This window comes from Vicugna pacos, chromosome 22, assembly GCF_048564905.1.
Source record: "Vicugna pacos chromosome 22, VicPac4, whole genome shotgun sequence".
Lineage (NCBI taxonomy): Eukaryota > Metazoa > Chordata > Mammalia > Artiodactyla > Camelidae > Vicugna > Vicugna pacos.
This window is the reverse complement of record NC_133008.1, coordinates 30,673,134-30,691,370: the sequence shown is the minus strand read 5'-3', so window position 1 is coordinate 30,691,370 and position 18,237 is coordinate 30,673,134. Positions and strand designations below refer to the sequence as shown.

General features: G+C 54.9%; 1 protein-coding gene across 3 annotated transcripts in view; it reads left to right on the top strand.

Annotated features, from left to right (window-relative positions):
• Positions 1 to 4,295: 4,295 nt before the first annotated feature.
• The window catches only part of CELF5 (CUGBP Elav-like family member 5), a 49,370-nt gene continuing 35,428 nt past the window's right edge, over positions 4,296 to 18,237 (top strand). For 2 of the 3 annotated variants that reach the window (XM_072948007.1, XM_072948008.1), the window contains exons 1-2: positions 8,383 to 8,521; positions 8,840 to 9,063. In XM_072948007.1, coding sequence (XP_072804108.1) covers positions 8,961 to 9,063 — 103 coding nt within the window. In that variant the 5' untranslated portion in view covers positions 8,383 to 8,521; positions 8,840 to 8,960. Of the gene's footprint in view, positions 4,555 to 8,382; positions 8,522 to 8,839; positions 9,064 to 18,237 lie in introns of those variants that run through there. The other variant, XM_072948006.1, reaches the window with a different exon arrangement.

Here is an 18,237-nt window from a genome sequence, read left to right as displayed (position 1 = left end):
GACCAGAGAGGACGCCTGGTGTGGCTGGAGCAGAGGGACCGAGGCGGAGGGAGGGGGGCACGAGGGCCCCCAGGGCATTGGTGAGATGTTTGCATTCTGCTCTGCGTGATGGGGAACTGGGAGGGGTGGGCAGAGGAGGAGAGGGCTGTAGAGATATCACAGGCTCCCGGAGGACAGTTATGAAGGTGACCCCCGTCCCGTGGGCTCCCTCAGTGCCCTAGGTCCATCTGGGCAGTACCAACGATTTGGGCAAAGATGTCCTTTGGTTAGGGCACTGCATTCCCTACAGGGACCCCAAGGGAGTGGCATCTGGTGTCTAAGATCTCGTCCCAGGAGGTCTTTGTTTTAAGGCTACAAAATGCAGGCAAACGTCCTGTGAAGGCGCTTGGTCTCTCCCCCGCTGCACAGAGGCCTCACCCACTGTCCAGAACTTTCCTGTTCTTTAAACAGTGTTGACAGGCACGATGGTGCGTTTGTGGACAGGTTTCGCCGTTGCTTTGTGTGTGGCCTCAATATCTCATACAGTCGGATCCTGCTGTCCTTCTCTTACGCTAGCTCTTGCTTGCACGTCTTCCTCTCACATGCACCCACTCCTTTTCCCTGCTGTGTAGTATTCTGTCCTCAGAAGGTACCACAGCTTACCCACCTGGTGCCCTGCTGATGGACACACCATCGCAAGCCCCTGTAGGCGCTTCTTGGAGCACCAGGAGGAGTGTGTTTAAGCAGGGGTCAGTGAACCATGGCCTGTGGCCAAGTCCGGCCCATGGTTTATCTTTGTAAATAAATCTTTATTGGCACACGGCCACACCCCCCCCCCAAATGTGTCTCGTCCACTGCTGCTTTCTCACTGTAGGGCCCACCAACCCCCAGTGCTTACCGTTCGGCTCTTTCCAGGGAAAGTCTGCGGCCCCCAGTCTGCCCTCTTCTTTCTCTCCTTTCCATTGTGGGAAACCTTTGGCCGCTACCAGAGCAGAGTGGCTCTGTGGACCTTTTGCAGGGGACACATGTCCTTGGCTTCTTTCAACATTTTATTGTCAGATCTGAGAGTCATCAATGATTGGAATCGCCTTTTGACCTACAGAAGTTTCAGCGGAAATTGCGGGGGGAGTGGGTAGGCCAATACGGGAAGCATGGCTCCCAGGGGCTGGGAAAACGTCTCCATCTGTGGCCAGGACGCAAGGGTGTCCCACCCACACCTGGCACCACCTGGGGACCAGAGGGGACAGTGGTGTTTGCGGCTGGGGACCAGGCAGCTGGCTGTGGGGGTGATGCAGAGGCCACTGGCGCAGGGCAGCTCCAGACCAGGCCCCCAGCCCCACTCACTGACCCCATCTCCCCGCAGTGCCACCTCCCTGCAAGCAGACAGCTTTCCGTTAAGATAAATTTATATAAGTTTGTGTAATTATTTTGAGAAACCCTGTGCTGGGAGATAGACACTAAGCAAGTGCAAAGGCCCTGGGGCAAGTTTATGAAGCACGATCCAGAGAGCCAGGCAACCTGCCAGACACTTCCCAGCCCCGGATCCCCCGATAGGCTCTGTTCCCACTTTCACTGCCTTTTAAGTCACAGCCCAAACCATGGACCTCCTGCCATGATGCCGATGTGACCAGCTCTCCTCTGGCTAATAATAAATCAGAGAGTCGGCCTTGAGGGCTCCAAATGCTTTCAGGCGCACAGCCTCAGTTTTCTCTGCTTTGACCCATCCCTGATACAGCTGAGGTGTGTCAGGGAATAAACTCCAGGGTGAGTATTGTTTAGGAGGTGGAATGCTGAATTTTAGCTCCCAGGGGTCAGACTCAAGCTAGACTGGGCTCTTCTACCTCAGGTGGAAGAAAGAGTCTGAGAAAAAAGCATCTTTGACTTGCAGGAGAGCTGGCGGGGCTTCATTTTTATTCTATTAAATGGCTCTCCCGGCACATCAGAGGGCCACAGGACTTCAAGCATCCTGCTCAGGTCTCCATGGAGACAGAGCCTGCCTCCTGCCCAGTTCCACCAGCCCAGCCTGGGGCTGAGCCGAGAACCAGGGGCTGAACAGGGCCAAGGGGTGGAATGCTCTAAGACCCCTCACCCGAGCTCCGTTCCTCAGCCAGTCCTGACATCCTGCTTCTGTCTGGGGGTGGGCAGGCAGCTGCCGGTAATAGTCATGACAGCCATTTGTTTATCACTAAATACATCCCAGGGGCTGTGCTGACCGCACCCATGAGCTCACTGAATCCATGCCAAGGGCTTCACCCTATTCACTCTTTAGTTTCACTTGGCAAATGAAGAAACCGAGGCTTGGCTGTCTAAAGTGTGGGGAAGACCGTGTGGGCTTATGGGAAGTGTGTGTACTCCAGATTCTGGCCACCTGGGTCCAAATCCCAGCACTCTCCCTGTGTGACCTTGCCCAAATGACTTGACTTCTTTGGACCTCAGTTTCCCCCATTGTGAAGTGGATACAGGAACAGTACTTCCCTCTCACACCTGCTGCGAGGAATGGGCAGGGACCTGCATGAGCTTGCCTAGGGAGCAAGGTTTAAGGGGGCACCAAAAACGCCATCATCAAGGTAAAGAATACTTTAATGCAGTGATTTTCAAAAACTAAAATTAATGCCAAAAAAAATCCACGGTGCACAAAATGTCAACGTTTTAAATAGAATCAGAATGACTGAATTTTCCTTTGGTTCAGCATGGCACCATTACCGATCCCATCTTTGTTTTAAAATAAAAATAAAGAAAATAAATTAAAAATTAAAATAAAGGTCCCTAGGCTGCCCCCACTGGCTCAGTGTGATGCTCTCTTTGCTACAGCCACTGGTCTCCCTGTTCTTCCAACATGTCACGTGGTTTCCTGCCTCAGGGCCTTTGCACATGCTGCTCCAGTCTCATCTTAGCTCAAAGGCCATCCTCTCTAAGCCTTCCCTGAATTTACCTCTTAAAGCCATCCCTCCACTTCTGTTTCCTTCATGGCTTTTATCACAATCTAAAATGTCTAGTTGATTTGTTTGTAGCCACCACCCAGGCATTTGTTATGTGGATTGAATGAGTTCATGAATGCCAAGCCCTTAGCACAGAGCCTGGCACCTTGACAGAGCTATGTGGTTTATCCATAAACAGGTAAATATATAGCAAATTAGAATTAAATTAAATTAAAATGAGTATAACTTGCTATGAAGGGAAAAGGAAGCTTGGGCAAGGAGGTAATAGTGGCTGAACGATTGTAGATCAGGTCTGTCCAGAGAGAGTAATGAGAGATGGAAGGTGTGAACCATGCACCATTTGGTGGAAGGGCATTCCAGGCACAGCCCGAGCAAAGGCCCTGAGGCAAGACCATGCCTCATGTAATGGAGAAACAATGAGGAAGTGTGTGTGGCTGGAGAAGGGTGAGGAGGGGGAGAGAAGGAGGAGGTGGCAGCAGGAAGGGGACGGGGGCAGGTTGTGCAGAAGGCTGTAAGGAGGACTCAGGCTTTAATTTGGGGACATCGTTGGAGAGCTCTAAGCAGGGGTGACATAAGTCCACAGAGCACTTGGCCCAAATGTGTTCATATCCTTCGAAATATTTTGAGCAGTATGTGCACATGGCAAGTGTGACAAAAGATGTTACTTCTGGTTGCTTTTGATGTAACACAATGATTGCTATTTCTGTTCAATAAGTTACAAGCTTAAAAGTGCTGAGCGCAGTGCCTAGCACACAGTATTCTCGAAGTGTTCTTTCTTGTTGCTGTTAATATTGTTATTGTTATTACTATTCATAAGTTATATACCTAAATATGCCCAGGACAGCGCTGTAAATGCCAAGTAAGCACCCTGTAGAACTGCGCACTACTTCTAGTGTTTTTCTTGTTGTCGGTGGGAGGAGCCTGTGCCACCTGCAAGCCAGGTCTGTCCTGTCTGAAGCTTGGCCATCACCCACCCAGAAGACCGGGGCTGCGGGCTCTCTGGCCTCTGTTTACCGGCCCAGGCTGGGCGCCAGGATGCCGGATGTGGGATTCAGGATTTCCAGGTGCGATACGGGGTGCGAGCTGCGGGATACGCGACGCCCGCAGAGGCGGCCTGCGGGATGCGGGATGCCCGCGGGGGGCGCCGCCGCGGCGAGGCGCGCTCCGGCCGCCAGGGGCCGCTGCGGAGCCGCCCTTTTGTGGTCCTGATGCTGGAGCGAGCGGGCGCGCGGAGGAGGGAGGAGGGCGCGGGGACGGGGCGGGAGGGAGGCGGGAGGCGGCGTCCGTCGCTCCAGCTGCGAGTCCGCCCGCCGCCCGCCGCCGCCGCCGCCGCCGCCGCCGGCTCGGTCCCGCGCCCGCCGCCCGCCTTCGCCCGCCATGGCCCGCCTAACGGAGAGCGAGGCGCGCCGGCAGCAGCAGCAGCTCCTGCAGCCGCGGCCCTCGCCCGTGGGCAGCAGCGGGCCAGAGCCCCCTGGGGGGCAGCCCGACGGCATGAAGGACCTGGACGCCATCAAGCTCTTCGTGGGCCAGATCCCGCGCAACCTGGACGAGAAGGACCTCAAGCCGCTCTTCGAGCAGTTCGGACGCATCTATGAGCTCACGGTGCTCAAAGACCCCTACACCGGCATGCACAAAGGTGGGCGCCCGGCCCCCTCCCTCCCCTCCCTTCTCCCTCGGCCTCCCCACCCCACCTTCCATCATCTTCTCCCCCGAACCCTCCTCTCCTCACCTCCTCCCTCTGCTTGCCTCTGCCACAGCATCATTTCTTCCCCCCCACCCGTTCCACCCACCCCTCCTCCCCCCTCTGGGGGTGCAGCTGACAGATCCGAGCTGGCCCCCTCCCCTCCTCCGCCCCCTCTCCCTCCCTCCCCACCTTCCGGCATTCTCTCTCTCTCTCTCTCTCCCCCTCTCTTTCCTTTTCTCTCCTCATCCATTTCCCTGTACCTCCCATCCTCCCCCCCAGCATCCTTCTCTCTCTGTCTCTCTCTCTCTCCCCTTCTGCCTCCCATTCCCTCTAGACCCCCACCCCTTCTTCCCTCCCTCACCCACTCTTTCCTGCCCCTTTGCTGGGGGAGCTGCCTGAACACCGCCTCCCCTCCCTGCCCCCCCCCATTCATTCGGCCTCCCCAGGCCCCGTCGGGGAAGTTTGCACCTCTGGACTCCATTGCTTTGGTCATTTGCACAAAGCCAGGCCGGCGGGGCAGGTCCAGCCGGCCGCGGGGGACACGGTGCCCAGGATCCGGAGCTAATCGGTAACTACAAAGAAAGCGGGGTGGGGGATTGGGGGTGCAAGGCGCTAAGCCAGTCGGGGGGAGCACCGGCCTTGGGTGGTTAAAAGGCTACCGTTTGCCCTCCTTCCTGCCCATCCGCTCTGTTTAGATCAGCACCCCCCTCCGTTTCTCTGTGCCCCCACCGCCGCCTCCACCTTTGGCTCAAGTTAAAACTGGCCAAGCCTGTTAGCAGTGTGTTGAGGGCTGAGGCCAAAGACGATGAGCCTGGACCGTCCATCTGGCAGAGTCCAGATCCTGGGGTGGATGGGGAGGCGTGGGCGACCTGTGAGCCCAGCGGGGGAGGCAGGTGGGGTGGGAAGGCCTGCCCGCCTCCCTGCCACCTGATTCTCTGGTGGATGCTGGGAGGGGGTGCCAGGGACTGTGGCCTCAGCCCTGGGCTCTGATCACAGCCCAGTATCTGAATTGGGGTGGCCCTGACAGTTCTCTGGCAGGTGTTGGGGACTGGGGGTGGGGACGATGAAGGCTTTGTGTCAACACCCCTGGTGAGACCCTGGAGGGACTGTGGGGGTGGATCAGGGCCCGTGACCTATTTCAGACCCCTTTCGCCGCCACCCCGTGTCCTCCCTCAGCGTGGCAGCTATGGTGAGCATGAATAAGTGTTTGCTGAATGAATGAATGAATGAATGAATGAATGAAGGGTCGAGACAGGCCATAGGGAGAGTCTGGTGGGATGGAGCCCAGGACTGCCACTTCAGCTAGACCCTCCAGCTGGTACCCTGGAGGAGGAAAGCAACCCCTCCCATCCTCCATCTCTTTTCAAATCCAACCATCACCAAAAAAAAAAAAAAAAAAAAAAAGGAGGGAGGGCCTGGAAAATCTAACTCCTCCCTGTGGCCTAGGAGGGCAGAAGGCTCCCACTTACCCACAAGTCAAGCTCGGGGTGTCCCCGGCTGTATGGAGGGTTCTTTCCAAAGCCCCCCACCGCCAGTGTGTCTGAAGGGCCCATTTCTAGAAAGATTCTGATGGGGGTGAGGGTGCCCACGTGGCCCCCCAAACATTGAATTGAAAGGCTGTGGGGGAGCTCTGGGTCAGGGAGCTAGATGGGGTGCAGGGAGATGGAGATGCCAGTGGTCCTCCCCTCTTCTCATCTTTAAATCCCCCCTGGAGACCCCTCCACCCCCACTCTGAGGAGAGGTGAGGGAGGGCCTGTGGCTGAATATTCACCTTGATGGGAGCCTCAGTTTACCCAGTGTCAACAGAACACAGCCTCACGAATGTGGGGTTATTGTCTTCCGGCTGCAGAAGGTTGGGATTGGGGGTGCTTCGGGGTGCTTCCCACCTGTGGTTTTTTCCTTGGAGGGTGAAAATTAGGAAGCTAGGTGTCCATGACACCTGGCCCTCACCCTCCACTTTGCAGGAGCCCTGGGCAGGTCTGAGCCCTAAATGCAGGGCCTGGGTGGGTAACGGGGGGGGCCTCCCCCTTGTATCCCCCCCCCATTACCCTCAGAAGAAGAATGACTTCTCCTTCTAACCCCACCTGTGCTGGGCCCGGCAGGACCTTACCTGTGAGAGGGAGCTGGTGGGCGGAGCCAGAGGTGGGGACTGTCACGAGGGCCAGCAGCTGGGATCGAGGCTGTGTGTGGGGCTCAGCTGTGTGACCTCTGGCCTGTGGCTGCCCCTATCTGGGCCTCAGCCAAAGGGAAATGGAACGATGAATGGGAAGTTGTGGTGTCGGGGTTGGGGGGAGGTCCAGGCACCTCCTGCCAACACTTAACCTGGTTTAGCTTCTGGGAGCCTCCAGGCTGCAGGATGCATGCTGGTGGTGCTGGCTGAGAGCAGTGGGGTGGGCGTGTGGACCCCGGCTTGTGGGGAGAAAGCCTCTGACAGCCTTGTGGGCCCCAGAGCCTGGGCACCAGCAGAGCTGAAAGGGCCAGAGTGGGGAGAAGTGATAATGTCCGTCATGGCCGTGCTCACTGTCTCACCTGTGATTTTCACACTTGGGGGCCTGTTTGATCCCCCACTGAAGTGATCGCCATGGTAGTGGGCTTGTGAGCACGGATTTTGGGCAAATCTTGGGTCCCGAGGTCCCACCAGAGCCGATCCCCCAACTGTCACACCTTCGTCTCCCTCTCAGGCCAGAGGAAGCAGAAGTATATCTGGGTGATGAAAGGGTGACAGTTTCCATCCCCAACTCCCACGCCGAGGGTGAGGACCCCCAGCGGTGGTGTTGGGCAGGGGAGGGGTCTGTGAAATCCGCCAGCCATGGCCACGAATAGAGTGGGGGCCTGTGTAGTGGGGCCCATGCTGGGACCAAGAGAAAGACGGGGTCCAGCCAGGCCCCTGGGCTCTGGAGATGGGGCAGAGGTGCGGGGAGAGGAGAGGCAGTGAATGTTCCTCAGAAAGAGGGCAGGCCCATGGTCACTGGCTTTTCTTGTTCTTAAGAGAAAGAGATGGAGACAGAGAGACCGGTGGAGAGACACAGCAAGAGTAGGGAAGGGAGAGAGATTACACAGAGACAGAGGGAGGGAGAGACCCAGGAGGGAGAGACAGGGGGAGCCTCCCCCACCCCCACACACCGGGAGAGGCAGAGAGGGTGGGAGTCAGGGAGAGGGGTGGAGAAGCGGGAGCAGGGAGGCCACGAGACGCCTCCCCGCACCCAGCTCGCAACCAGAGAAAGGCCTCCGTCAGCGCTCCAGAGCGGCCGGGGCTCAGGCCGGGAACTGGGGGACTCCCAGTGGCCCGTGTGCAGTCATCACCCCTTCCAGTCGCCGGCCGGGGGCCAGCTCCCCCCGAGGGGCCGGGCGCACGGGGGCGCTCCCTCCCAGGCGCCGACGCGGCCCGCCCGAGCCGGCCCTCCGCGGATCGGGCTGAGTGTTAACGCCCACCCCGCCCGGGGCAGGTGCCCGCCGCAGGGCTCGTCCGCTGCGCGGCCCCCGTGTATGGTGATCGCATATGCATTTGCATGTTAATGACAATATTTGTCTTAAAGCGGGGGTTGTGAGGGGGGCCGGTGCGGGTGGGGGGGGGCGGGGGGGGCGCGGTTTCCATGGGAGCACCAGCTGCTCGGCTGGCGGCAGGGGGGAGGCTGGAGCACGCCGAGCTCTGAGGCGTGAGATTCCGAGTGTGACGTGCCAGCCCCAGGGAGACAGCGGGCCGGGCGGCCGGCAGGCGCTGCCTGGCGGGGGACCGAGGGAGGGGATGGTGGTGGGGGCTGGGGCGAGCCACCGGGCCTGGCCTGGGGGCTTCGAGCCGGGCACGCCCCTCTCTGTGCCTCAATTTCCCCAGCCGCCTGTTCGTCATTGGCTTAACAGGCTTTTATGAGGCCCTGGAGGCCTTACAGGCAACTGTGACATCGTTTCTGCCTTTCATCAGGTAGAGGACACTAATTGAGCACCTACTGTGTGCCGGCATTTGTGCAGGGCTGAGAGTCCAGGCAAATAGGAACCCCTATGGGGCATGACGGAGTCACAAAGATGTGACTCCATCTAGTCATATAAGCAATATTTATGGTGTGCCTGCTCTGTCCCAGGCCCCGTCCTAGACCTGGGATACCATGTGGGGCAAAACAGATAAAAATCCTCTCCCAGACTCCACCCAGCCCCACATCCCAGATGGAGTGGGACACAGTGAGGGACCAGGAGGTTACAAGGCACCGATGTCAGGGCCTCATTGGTGGAAACACGTCCGCAGGTACAACTCAAGAGGAGGTCCCAGTCTCTGCAGGTGTGGAGACCAGGAGAGCTTCCTGGAGGAGGTGGTCAGTGTGTGAGAGCAGTTCAGATGAGTCTAGTTTCTCTGCATCTTTCCGGCTATGGAAACTTGGGCAGCTGTCTTCAAGTCTTCGTGGCTCAGTATTGCCCTCTACAGAGTCGATAGACCACTGGGACCTCCCATTTCAGCGAGGGTTGGAGGAGGTGAGAACTAAAATGGTAGTTAAAGCTCTTGACACAGAGCTGAGCACAGAGACCATGCTTGTTATGTGACTTAGCTGAGACCTAAGGGTGAGAAGGATCTGTTGATGCGAAAGGCGTTCCTGGCAGAGGATGTGCAAAGCCCCAGAGCAACGGTGACTCTGGGGAAGTTCAGGTGGGGGGAGGGGGAAGATGGAGTTTTTGCCCTGGTGGAGCCCCAGGGTCCCCTTCTGATGTAGGACATATCTGGCAGGGGTCTTCCGAGAGGTTCTGGGATGGCGGGGGCGGGGGGTGGGCCCAGGAGCTGTCTCTGAAGTAGGCTCATGGCTCAACCTTTCACCCAATATTGGCACATGAGACCCTGGCCATTAGGAGCGCTCAGTAGGACCACACTCAGTCATTTAGCCAACATTTCCTGGAAGTCTTTTGGAGCCTTGCCTTGTACTAGGCAAGAGAAGATCTGAGACTCCCCTCATGGAGAGACAGAGCTACACATGGGCACCTACGGCTGCAGTGACAGGGTTGTGTCAAAGGGAAGCAAGGCACAGTGAGGGAACCGCATAGGGAGCTGAAGGCTCTGCCTGTGGAATCTGGCTGCATGGAGGAGGGACATTGGAACTGGGACTTTGAAGGATGAATAGGAGCTTGCCAGGCGGAGAAAGCGTTTCATTTATTTATTCACAGAAGCACTTACTGTGCTCTGGGCCCTATTTTGGCCATGAAACAGCAGTGAGTCAGCCAGGTGAATGTCTTTGTCCTCAAGGATATGAGCAGAAGGAAGCCGATGTAAAGGGGCACAGCTGGAATACAGGAAAACTTAGGTAAGTCGGGCGATGAGGCCAGAGAGTCCACATGGACTGGTAATGAAGTGCCTCTTTGGCTGGACTGAGCCTAGGCTCTTTCCTGGGGGCACCGGGCAGCCATGGGAGAATTTAGAGCAGGGGCGGATCTCAGTTAGACCTGTGTGGAAAGAGAGCTTCATGTCCCTTTGACGGTCATTGCCACCATCAGCCTCTTTCCAGCCTCTCAGCCTCATTCAGGATAGGCACACTTCCTCCACACCTGGCCATCCAGGTAAAACAGAAGCTTCCCCTTGGGGTGAGGCCCAAAGTGTGGGATGAGAGGGGTACAAAGAAGCAGACATGTGCTCAGGCTGCAGTGGTTCTTAGAGAACCCAGGTCCCCTCTCCCACATGGATCAGATGAGGAATTGGGACTCAGAGATGGGCAACATCCAGTCCCAAGTCATACAGCAGTATAGCAAGACATCACACCCCCCAGCCTGAGACTTGACCCACTGTGGAAGAGAAATTAAGGAGGCAGAGAAAGAGAGGTGATTGTGGAGACAGACTCAGGGTGAAAGCCATCCAGGGATGCTGGCGGTCCTTGGACTGAAGGTGACCAGGGCCAGAGGGAGGGGCTGCTGGGTTTGGAAGACACTGACCTGGCAATAGTCCTGTTGGTCTTGGGTCGTGGTGATCATCACTGGCATGCCAACTCTGTGAGGGCAGGGACTGTGTCCTGTTCACCATTCTGAAGTGGAGCATGTGGATGAACAAGGGTATAAGGGAATGAGAGGATGGGAGGATGAGGAAGTGTTTGGATGTGGGAGAGCAGGCTGGCTAACAGATGAATAGATAATTGGATAAGTGAACAGATGAGTACAGGCATTAATGGATGGATGGGTGACAATGACTTGGTGAATGTATGAGTGGATTTCTGGATGGAAGAGTGGGTAGGTGGATGAAAAGTCTGAATGGTTGATGGATGGATGGGTGGGTGGGTAAATGGGTGGATGAATAGAAGGATGGATGGAGGAATGGAAGGGTGGATGAGTGGGTGGATGGATGGATGGATGGATGGAAGGATGGAAAGATGGATGGATGGAGGAATGGATGGAAGAATGGAATGCTGGAGTCACCCTGTCTCTCCCCTCTCTCTCACACCACCACTCCCCTGTCCCTCCATCCTGATGGCTCTGCTGTCCAAACTTCTCCAGATCCACTCCTTTCTCCCCTTCCTCGCCTACCCCATCATCGCCCACCTGGAACATCTCAGTCTCCTCCAGCCTTATCTCCCAGCTTGCAGCCTCGCCCACTGTAGTCTGTGCTCCTTACAGCAAGTTGAAGGCATCTGTGAGCACCTGAATCAGGCCACTCCTCTGTCCACACCCTCTAGGGCTCCCACCTCCCTGGGAGAAGAGCCCAAGTGCCCCCTGTCTCCTGCAAAACTCTTTCCAACCTTCCCTGTCCCCTCCCTGCCCTCAACTCCTCCCTCTATCCCCTTTGTTCACTTTGCTCCAGACACGGGTTTTCTGGCTGTTCCTCCAACACACTAGGCTCAGTCCTGCCCCAGGGCCTTTGCATGGGCTATGCCCTCTGCCTAGACCACACTTCCCCCAGATGATCACATGCTTCCTCACTCATCCTCTGCAGATTTCACCTCCTCAGTGAACTCATCGCTGCAGACATGATTTATAATCTCAGCCACTCTCCAGAACTCCAAATCCCTCTTCCCTACTTCCCTTTTTTTTTCTGAAAACTTCTGACGTACCATAGATTTTTCTTTTTATTGTATTTGTTTTCCTCTCCTCCTAGTAGACTAGAAGCCCTATTAAGATAGGATATTTTTGCCTTCTGTGTTCACTTCTGTGTCTCAAGTGCCTAGAACAGTGCCAGAAACACAGCAGGTGGATAAGTGCGTGCATGGGTAGATGGGTGAATAGATAGCTTCATGTGTGGATAGATGAATGGGTAAATGAGTTAATAGTGGGTGGATGGGTGAGTAAATTAATGGGTGATGAATGAATGGATAATGGATGGATGGATAGGTGGATGGACACGTGGATGGAAAGGTAAATGGATAGATGGGAGGATGGTTGGATGGATGGACGGATGGATGGGTGGCTAAACGAATGGATGATAATTAATGAGTGGATAGGTGGATGGACAGGTAGATAGGTAGATGGATGGGTGGATGGATGGATGGACAGGTGGATAGGTGGATAAATGAATGATTAATGGATGAATGGATGGATGAGTGAATAAATTAATGGGTGATAAATGAAAGGATAAATGATGGATGGATAGGTGGATGGACAGGTGGGTGGGTAGATAAATGAATGGATAATGGATGGATGAATGGGTGGATGAGTGGATGGACAGGTGGATAGGTGGATAGATGGGCAGGTGCACAGCTAGGGGAATCACTGGTGCAGCAATGGTGACTAAATCTATGGGAAGAGTCAGATAGCCGCAGGCAGGAGCTGAGGAGTCCAGATGAGCCCTGAGTATCCCCAGTGTGCAAGGCTGGGGCAGAGAGGAGGCAGCTACAGAGGAGAGGCTGAGGAGCATCAGCGGGGAGGTAGGAGGTCACCCCAGAGACGGTGTGCCCGATGGAGGGGCCAGGAGCTTGAGCCCTGGGTCCCTGGCCTTGCCCTCGTAGATGGGAACCAATGAGTTTATAAGTGGAGGGAGGGACAGTGAATAGAAGAGAGGGGCCTCTCAGCCCCACTGTTCTTAGAGAAGTGGGGGACAGCTTCAGGATGTGAGGATGGAGGAGGAGGTATAGAGGGTGGTCGGGGGCAGGGGGTGGTGGAGGGGTGGCCTCACAGCAGAAGGGGGTGTCTCCTGTAATCCTTACTGGGTGGTATTATGATTTTATGGATGAGAAAGTGGAGGCTCAGAGAGGTTAAGTGGCTGGCCCAGGGTCACACAGCAGAAAGCCATCAGTCAGGGTTAGATCCTGTCTTTAGCTACTAGATAATAGATCTTAAGTTAAAGACTGAGAACCTGGGGTGCCAGTGTGTGGGAGTGGGATCAGAGGGATTTGGGATGAGGGGTTCCCACAATCGGTCGTGGTGGGGGTCCTAGCTGGGGCAGGGAGAAGATACAGGTGATCAGAGAGAAATGAACGAGGCTGTCTTCCCTGCAGCTGTCTCCCCAGCACAGCTGCTGCATGATAGGCGGTGAGAAATACTGACTGACCCCATGCCGGGCATGTGCGGGAAGAGAGGGATAAAAATGAATCAAATATGGTCGCTGCCCTCAAGGAGGTGGTCTTGATATTAGCAGATTGGTTTGAGAACAAAATCATTCATTCAGTCAAATAGTGATTATTGAACGTCTACTGTGTGCCTGGTACTATTTAGGCTCTGGGGAACCAAAACTGAACAAAAAGCAAAATTCCCCCATCCTCTTGGAAGTGACATTTCAGTGGGGGAGACAGAAAAAAAAAACCCGAATATGTGACATTTGAGATGGTGATAAGGGCACTGGAAAAAATAGAGCAGGGTGTAGGGTGGTTGAGGGCTGTCGGTTTGAACAGGATACTCAAAGGTTTCATGGAGAAGGTAACATCTGAGCCAAGACTGAAGGCAGTGAGAGAGTGGACTATGGAGCGATCTAGGGGAAGTATATTCCAGAAGAGCTTGTGCAAAGGCCCTGGGGCAGAATCATTGCTTTGTGTGTAGGAGGAACAGTGAGGAGGTCCATGTGGCTGGAGCAGAGTGAGCAAGGGGCAGAGAGGGAGGAGGTGAGGGCAGGGAGGGGACAGAAACAGGTTGTGCAGGACCTTTTGGGCCTCAGGGAGGGGCTTTTACCCCCAGGGAGGTGGGAGCCCTGGAGGGCTGTGGGCAGAGGAGGGGCAGGGCCTGACTCAGGTGCTCACAGGCGTCCTCTGGTGGCCACTGCAGGGAAGATGGACTGTGGGAGCAAGAGTTGGAGCCAGGGGACCAGGATGGAGGGGACCACTCTGGTCCAGGTGAGGCTGGAGCAGGATGGAGGCCTTGAACAGTGGCCAAATTCTCACTGAGAACGTCTTGTGTGCTGGGCTCAGTGCTGGGCACTGGGGACTCATCGGTGGCCAGAACACTCTGTTACCATCCTCAGGAGGCGCACAGTCCCGTGGGGTTGAGTAACAGCTGCTTGGGCAGTTACCGTGCAGAGTGCTCAGAGCGGTGGTGGAGGCCGCACAGGCGCGTGAGAAGCCCTGACCCAGCAGTGGTTGGGGATGGGGAGGCTTGCCGGAGCTCCAGGAGGGACTCGGCTGGGACTTGAATGTTGAGGAGAAATGAGCCAGGCAAACATAAGGGTGAGAGTGACCAAAGAAATGCCAAGTTCAAAGGCAGTCAGTGAGAGGCCAGGCAGGGGGTGTGGCCAGAGTCAGGGGAAGCCAGGGACACAGCCAGCGTCCATCGGGGTCAGTTCCCCAGACCTACCAAGATCCCTGGGAAGGGACAAAAATCCCAGACTTCTGCGTAAAAATAAAGGCTATGCACAGTTAAAAGGAAAACACACAAAATTTTTTTTTTAGTTTATTAGATCAGTGTAAACATTTCCGGTGACTTAAGTCATTCCCAACACTCTGGAATTTTCTAGAACGCAGATGCCCTTTACCCTCCCCCATTCGGGTTCAGCACCAGGGGTTGTTTCCAACTTGCTGTGTGACTTTAGGAAAGCTGCTCAGCGTCTCTGAGACTGGGTTCACTCATCTGTGACATGGGGATAACGTTAACCGGCAGGCAGTGTGAGAACCCAGGACGGCACAGGGAGCGGCTGCACCAGGGCTTGGGTCCCGGCACACAGCTGGCGCTTTCTTCCTGGGCCGTTTGGGGGTTTTCAGTCAGTCCTGGGGGTTCCTTCCTCGAGTGTCCTCCAAACCCTCAGAGCCAGCAGGGCTCACACCAGATTCCACATCTTCCTTCCAAACTGCTCCTCCTCCTGGGTTCCCATCGGCACTAGTTTCCTGGGTGGCTGTTACAAGTGACCACAGACTGGATGGCTTAAAACAACTGAGATCTATTCTTGCTCAGTCTTGGAGGCTTGAAGTCCAAGATTGAGGTGTCACAGGTCTGCGCTCCTTCTGGAGGCTCCAGGGCAGGATGCTTTCTGCCTCCTCCAGCTCCTGTGGGTTCCAGGCGTCCCTTGGCTTGTGGCTGCATCCCTCCTGAGTCTGCCTCCATCTTCTCGGGTCTCTTTCTGCATGTCTCTCCTCTCCTGTCTCGAATAAGGACACTTGGCGTTGGATTTGGTGCCCGCCTTGTTGGTTATCCAGGATAATCTTGTGTTGAGACCCTTAATTACATCTGCAAAGACCCCTTTTCCAAATAAGTTTCCATTCTCAGGTTCCTGGAGTGGAGATGTCTTTTCTGGGGGACCACAATTCAGTGCCCAGAGATGCTCCTCATCCTCTGGGCTTCCCCTAGCCCTGCATCCCGACCTCTGTCCCAGGCTGATGACACACAGGGGCCTATCAGCATCTTCCTTTTCCCAGGCTGAGAGCCTTAGCATCACCCATCAGTTAAGGCATTGTCCCCAGAGCCCAAGCTAAGCAGAGACCTGTTGCCAAGGAGGGACCACAGCCACCTTTGCCCCCTCCCTCAGAGAGGAACATCTCCAGGAAGAGAGGACCATCCTTGTTGGCTGAGCCCTGTGCGAGGAGGCATGCAGATATGGGCTTAAGTCCTAGCCCTGTCTCTATCTATGGGTGACCTGGGCCACTGGGAACTTCAGTCTCCTTGTCTGTAAGGTAGACACTCCTCCCCACCATCGAAGGCTCTGTGGGGTTGCCCCGGGGCCTGCATCATTAAGTAACCACCCCCAATGATTCAATTTTTCCATGTATCAAACAGCCGTTGTCTAGACTAGATTGTAAGTGACACACATGGCATTTTCATAGGTGCTCTTAAATCCCCCTTTGTCTTAAAATAATAAAGGTTTGGAGTGAGTTCCAGGGAAGATGGCAGAATCGGGTGCTTTGGCCTCTCCACAACCCAGGGGCCAACGCCCCAAAGGCACAGTGGATGGGAGTGGAGCGCATGACATCAGACACCCCCAGCTTCAAATTCCAACCCCCTCTCACCTGCTGTGCAATCTTAGGGAAGTCATTTTGCCTCTCTGAACCTCAATTCCTCTGTACTATACATAACACTCCCCTCCCAGGATTCCTGTGAGAAGAGAAGGGCGTGGAGCCAGTACCTAGGACAGTGACCGCCCTGTCTAAGTGCTCAGTGAATTGGCTGTTAGTGCTCCCTCTACCATAAGAGGGGGTGTATTGCAGTGAAGAAGGGCTAGGACAGGAGTTAGACTTCCAGGGTTCAAATCCCACCTCTGGCTCCCGTCACTCAATGTCTGGTGTCTCAGTTTTCCCATTTTCAAATGGGGAGAATAGTAGATACAATAATGCCGTTCTCTTGGGCTAGGCTGAGGGTTCAAAGGGTTCCTAGGGGCTATGTGTCCCTGTAGGATGCCTGGGGCTCAGTGGATTGCAACCATTATTGTTATTACAACTTTGAGTTGTGAAATCTCAAAAGCTCAGATCTTGGAGCAGAGAGCAGAGGATCTTGGCAAGAGGAGGGACTCTTAGAATTTCCCAACAAAGAAATTTCCTCTGGGAAGCTGCTGCTTGCTCACCTCCAGGGATGGGGAGCTCCCTCCCACCCAAGAGAGCCATCGTGAAGCAGATCTATTACTCAGACAACTTTCTTACATTGGGGAAATTTCTTGTTTCCCCAAGGATCCCCCCAGTGGTCTCTGCTCCACTTTGGGCTTTGAAAATGGGGGTGGGTGTGGAGGGAGCCATAGGGCTGTCATAGGTACTGACATTTGGGGGGACTAGTTCTCGCAGGTGGGACTGCCTTCTTGACCTGCCCCACCTCTTGGCAGGCATGGGGCTTGGCAGCATGCTTTGCTGAACACCCGGCCCCGCCCTTTTGACACTGATGAGGCTGGTGTGTGGAGTGAGGGCAGCTAGGACTGGAATCTGGTGACAGGCTCACCAGTGTGGGCATTGGATGGGCGGGGATTTCCCTGGAGGGTCCCTCTAGGACTAGGAGGGCAGCAAACCAGAGATCCACAATTGAAACAGGGTCCATAGCCTTTTCAGTATTTGACCTGGTCCCACATCTCTTAGAAAGGTGGTACTGTTTCAAGGTTCCTTATAGGGAAAGGTAAGGCAGGGGCCTGCGACTCTCCGACTCCCATTGGCCCTGGGGGAAATTTTTAGAAAAGATGCTAACTCCAGGCAGTGTACTTCAGTGGTTAGCACGTGGTTTAGGGAGCCTGGGATGTTCCCCTGTGTGACCTTGGGCAAGTCACTTGCCCTCTCTGTACTCCAACCCCTCATCAGTAAAATGAGGACGATGCTAACAGCTCCTTCGTGGGGTTGTTGTGAGGGTTAAATGAGTCGGTGCTGAGTCTAAGCTTATTAGCATGAGAAATGAATGCCCTTCGTATTAACATCACTAAAACCTGCTTAAACAATGAATTGCAAACCAGGTGGCTTAAGAATCAGAAACGTGTTCTCTCACAGTCCTGAGACCAAGGTGTCTGCAGGACTGGCTCCTTCTGAGGCTCCTTCCAGGCCTCTGTCTCAGCTTCTGGTGGTGCTGGCAGTCCTGACTGTCCTTTGACTTGGAGACGCACCAGATTCCCACCTTCACGTTCACGTGGCGTTCTCCCCGTGTACATGTCTCTGTGTCCAGATTCTCCCTTTTAAGGGTACCAGTCCTACTGGATTAGGGCCGCTCCACTCCCGTGTGACCTTACCTTAACTAATTACATCTGCAACAACCCTGTTTCCAAATAAGGTCACATGCTTGGGCCCTGGAGCTTAGGAGAGCAACATAGGGGTTTGGGAGAATGGGAAGCAACTCAACCCTAGTAGGGACTGAAATTCAAGTCTCTGTTTATCCAGAAACTGGTGAGTGTCACTCGTTTTCAGCAACTAGAAAAGAAACTAGGAGGCGGAGAAGCAACAGGGCCAAGAGAACAGGAAAACATTTCAGTACCAGGGACAGCGGCTCGCGTTTTGTTTAAGTTTTTTCCCTCTCTCGTTGCAAAGCTTCCAGACCAGAGGCTGATGGAAGGTGGCTCGGGGGTCCCACCTACACTCTGAGGGCCAACACACTCCATGTTCTGCATACAGGGCTCCACTGGCAGGAAAGGACCCAAAGTTTAAGGGGTTTGCCCCTTTTTTACATTTCCCTGTGGCCCAATTCCTTGACAGTCCTGTCTAATTTCTCTCAGGCCTTGTGGCTAATTTTCTTAGTGTCTCTCCTTTCCCTGAAGACCTGGGGAGATTCCATTCAGAAAATAGAAACACACACACACAGAGTAGAAAGACGAGGCATGTACTGGGAGAAGATTTGTGCATCAGATATGACCAAAAAGGATAAGCA